The 3,091-nt window shown below is 52.1% G+C and overlaps 1 protein-coding gene across 1 annotated transcript; it reads left to right on the top strand.

The window, feature by feature from the left end:
• Positions 1 to 1,517: 1,517 nt before the first annotated feature.
• On the top strand, positions 1,518 to 2,973 carry IFI27L2 (interferon alpha inducible protein 27 like 2). Its single transcript, XM_034643064.1, has 3 exons — positions 1,518 to 1,610; positions 1,833 to 2,199; positions 2,753 to 2,973. Exons 1-3 carry the CDS (start codon positions 1,518 to 1,520, stop codon positions 2,953 to 2,955), a joined length of 663 nt encoding a protein of 220 aa, XP_034498955.1. The 3' UTR covers positions 2,956 to 2,973.
• The last annotated feature ends 118 nt before the right edge of the window (positions 2,974 to 3,091 follow it).

The following is a 3,091-nucleotide window of genomic DNA, read 5'->3' as shown; positions in this document are numbered from 1 at the left end:
GTTCTGGGATCAAGCCCCGCATCAGGTTCCTCCGGTAGGAGCCTGCTTCTTCCTCTCCCACTCCCCTGCTGTGTTCCCTCTCTCCCTGGCTGTCTCTCTCTGTAAATAAATAAATAAAATCTTTAAAAAAAAAAAAAGGAATACTTCTTTAAAAACTTGAGTAAGTGGGGGGCGCCTGGGTGGCTCAGTCGTTAAGCATCTGCCTTCAGCTCAGGGCATGATCCCGGCGTTCTGGGATCGAGCCTCACATCAGGCTCCTCCACTGGGAGCCTCCTTCCTCTCCCACTCCCCCTGCTTGTGTTCCCTCTCTCACTGGCTGTCTCTATCTCTGTCAAATAAATAAATAAAATCTTTAAAAATAAAATAATAAAAATAAATAAAAACGAGTAAGTGGGTGGGAAGATTGATCATGTTCCTGGATTTAAGAAAAGTTTCTGTAAAGCTTTTCTCCTTGAATATTTATTTAAAAGCTTAGCTCAATTTCAATCAATAGGAAAGATTTTTTTTTTTTTGCAAATTAAAAAAACATGTATTTGTAAGTTTCATCTGAAGAATTAATAGGAAGAGCCAGAATATTTTTTAAAACCTAAATCAAAATGAGCAGATATTAGATCAAACATAAATGTATAAACATTGAAAGGGTGATCGTGTTGCCAAAAGAGATAGTTCATTAGACAAGAAGAGAAATTCCAAAATACTTATACTGCTGTATATGCCAGTATGTGTATTTTGAATATAAAGGTACAATTTCAAATCAAAGAGGAAAGGAAAGATGATTTAATAAATGATGTTGGAGGGGCGCCTGGGTGGCACAGCGGTTAGGCGTCTGCCTTCGGCTCAGGGCGTGATCCCGGCGTTGTGGGATCGAGCCCCACATCGGGCTCCTCCACTAGGAGCCTGCTTCTTCCTCTCCCACTCCCCCTGCTTGTGTTCCCTCTCTCGCTGGCTGTCTCTATCTCTGTCGAATAAATAAACAAAATCTTTAAAAAAAAAATAAATAAATGATGTTGGAATAACTAAGTCATATATAGGTATGCAAAGCACCCTATATGTACCAAACTGAATTCTAAATGGACTAAAAAGTTAATTCTATTTCTTTAAAGATTTATTTATTTGAGAGAGAGAGAGAGAGCAAGCGAGCAGGGGGGAGGGTAGAGGGAGAGAGAGTCCCAAGCGGACTCCGCTATAAGCAGAGTCTGACGTCGGGCTTGGTCTCATGACCCTTGAGATCACAACCCGAGCTGAAACCAAGAGTCAGTTGCCTTAACTGGGTGAGCCACCCAGGCACCACCAAAAAGTTAATTTTAAAACGTGAAACCCCAGTTAAACCTAAAGAAAATGCAGGTGATGATGTACCTAATAGGTGACAGGAACAACCTTTTTACACACAAAGGTAAAAATAATAGAGTAAAATATTGGCAAATTTATACAAGTATTAAAGAGTTTTCTAAAAAGTCCCGGGCGCCTGGGTGGCGCAGCGGATGNATTCTCTCTGTCGCCAGGAGGGGACTTGGGAGATGTGGCGCTGCACGGGCTGGGAGGGCGGCCCGCCCCCGCTCCGCTCCCGGAGCTGCCCGGGTGAATCTTCGGGGCGGAGAGCCCCGCTCACAGTACCCCCGGTTAAGAGGACACCTGCCCCGGGACCTGGCTGCTCCCCTAGTCCTTCTAACGTGTCTAATAGAGATTTCCTTTGACGGGGCGGAGGGGGGGGTGACTGCTGGAAACGGCAATGGTGTATCTCACCCCCAATTTACACACACACACACACACACACACACACACACACGGCCCAGTGAGGGGCAGTGACTTCCCAGCGCCGCACAGCAAGTTAGAGACCCAAACGGGGCGTGCCTGGGACTCCTGTGACGCCTTTGCCCCCACCTGGCTCCACACTCCCCGCCTTGCTGTTTGCCTTGGCACCCCCTCCGAGCGGTCTCCCGGATGCTCAGCGCAGACAGGCCCCCCAAACTGCCAAGGGGTTCCGGAGGGGTCCCCTCCCCTGGGCCCACGCCCCGACCCAGCGCCTCTTCCCCGCAGTCGTGGCGGTGGCGGCCGTGCCCGTCCTGCTGGGCGCCGCGGGCTTCACCGGGGCCGGAATCGCCGCCTCCTCGCTAGCGGCCAAGATGATGTCTGCGGCCGCTGTCGCCAACGGGGGTGGAGTCGCCGCGGGCAGCCTGGTGGCAATGCTGCAGTCCGTGGGTTTGTTGGGGGACAGGAGGAGGGAGGAGCGAGGAAGGAGGGGGGGAGGGGAGCAGAGCCAGGAGGGAATTCAGCCCAGAGACTAAGCCTGAGGGACTGCATGTCCCCTCCCTCCAGTAAGGGTCCTCAGTTTTCTTGGTCCTTTGACTCTCCCTGACTGTCCTCTTTCTGGCTCCTTCTGAGTGAGGTTTGCTAGGAGTGGATGGCTCGGGGAGCTCTGGGAGGGAGAAGAAGGGAAGGAGCCCAGGGCTCTGGGTACAGCCCTACCCAGATCTGACACCTGGGTGGCCTAGGAGGGTCCCTTCCCCTCTGGGCCTCAGTAGCCTCCTGGGTAAAGTGAGGGGACCTGTTACTCTCAGGGTCTGTGGCTGACTTTCCTCTGTCTCTCTCTTCCTCACTTGTCAGCCACCTCCAGTGTTCTCTGCCCAAAGTGGAGCCCTGGGGGGTTTCAAACCTAAAGGGGGGGATCCAGGACCCTGGGGTCAGACCTCCAGGGGGGTCGGGGCCACTGGCCATGGCATGTTCCCGGGCTCACCCTCTGTGTCTTCCTCAGGGGCAGCTGGACTCTCCACGTCATCCAACATCCTCCTGGCCTCTGTTGGGTCAGCTTTTGGAGCCTTTCTTGGAGGTTCAAAAAAGGCACCTTCTTCCTCTCCCCCAGCAGAACCCACGGCCGAAAAGAAAGAGAAAGGAGAAAATGAATCCCAAATTGAACCTCCGAAACCCTCAGTTGGGTCAGAGAAGCAGGAGAAATAAAGATCATGTGCAGACACACCTCCTTATCATTGCTCCTTGCATCCCTGTTGGACGTTGCGGGGGGAGGGGGGGGACTGGAGTTTTCCAAATCCCCCGTCCTCCCAGCCTGCCTCTTGGAGGGGGTCAGGAGGGGCGC

The sequence above is a fragment of the Ailuropoda melanoleuca genome, chromosome 14, assembly GCF_002007445.2.
Source record: "Ailuropoda melanoleuca isolate Jingjing chromosome 14, ASM200744v2, whole genome shotgun sequence".
NCBI classification, from domain to species: Eukaryota; Metazoa; Chordata; class Mammalia; order Carnivora; family Ursidae; genus Ailuropoda; species Ailuropoda melanoleuca.
The sequence above is the reverse complement of the archived record's forward strand: the minus strand, read 5'-3'. Positions and strand labels throughout refer to the sequence as shown.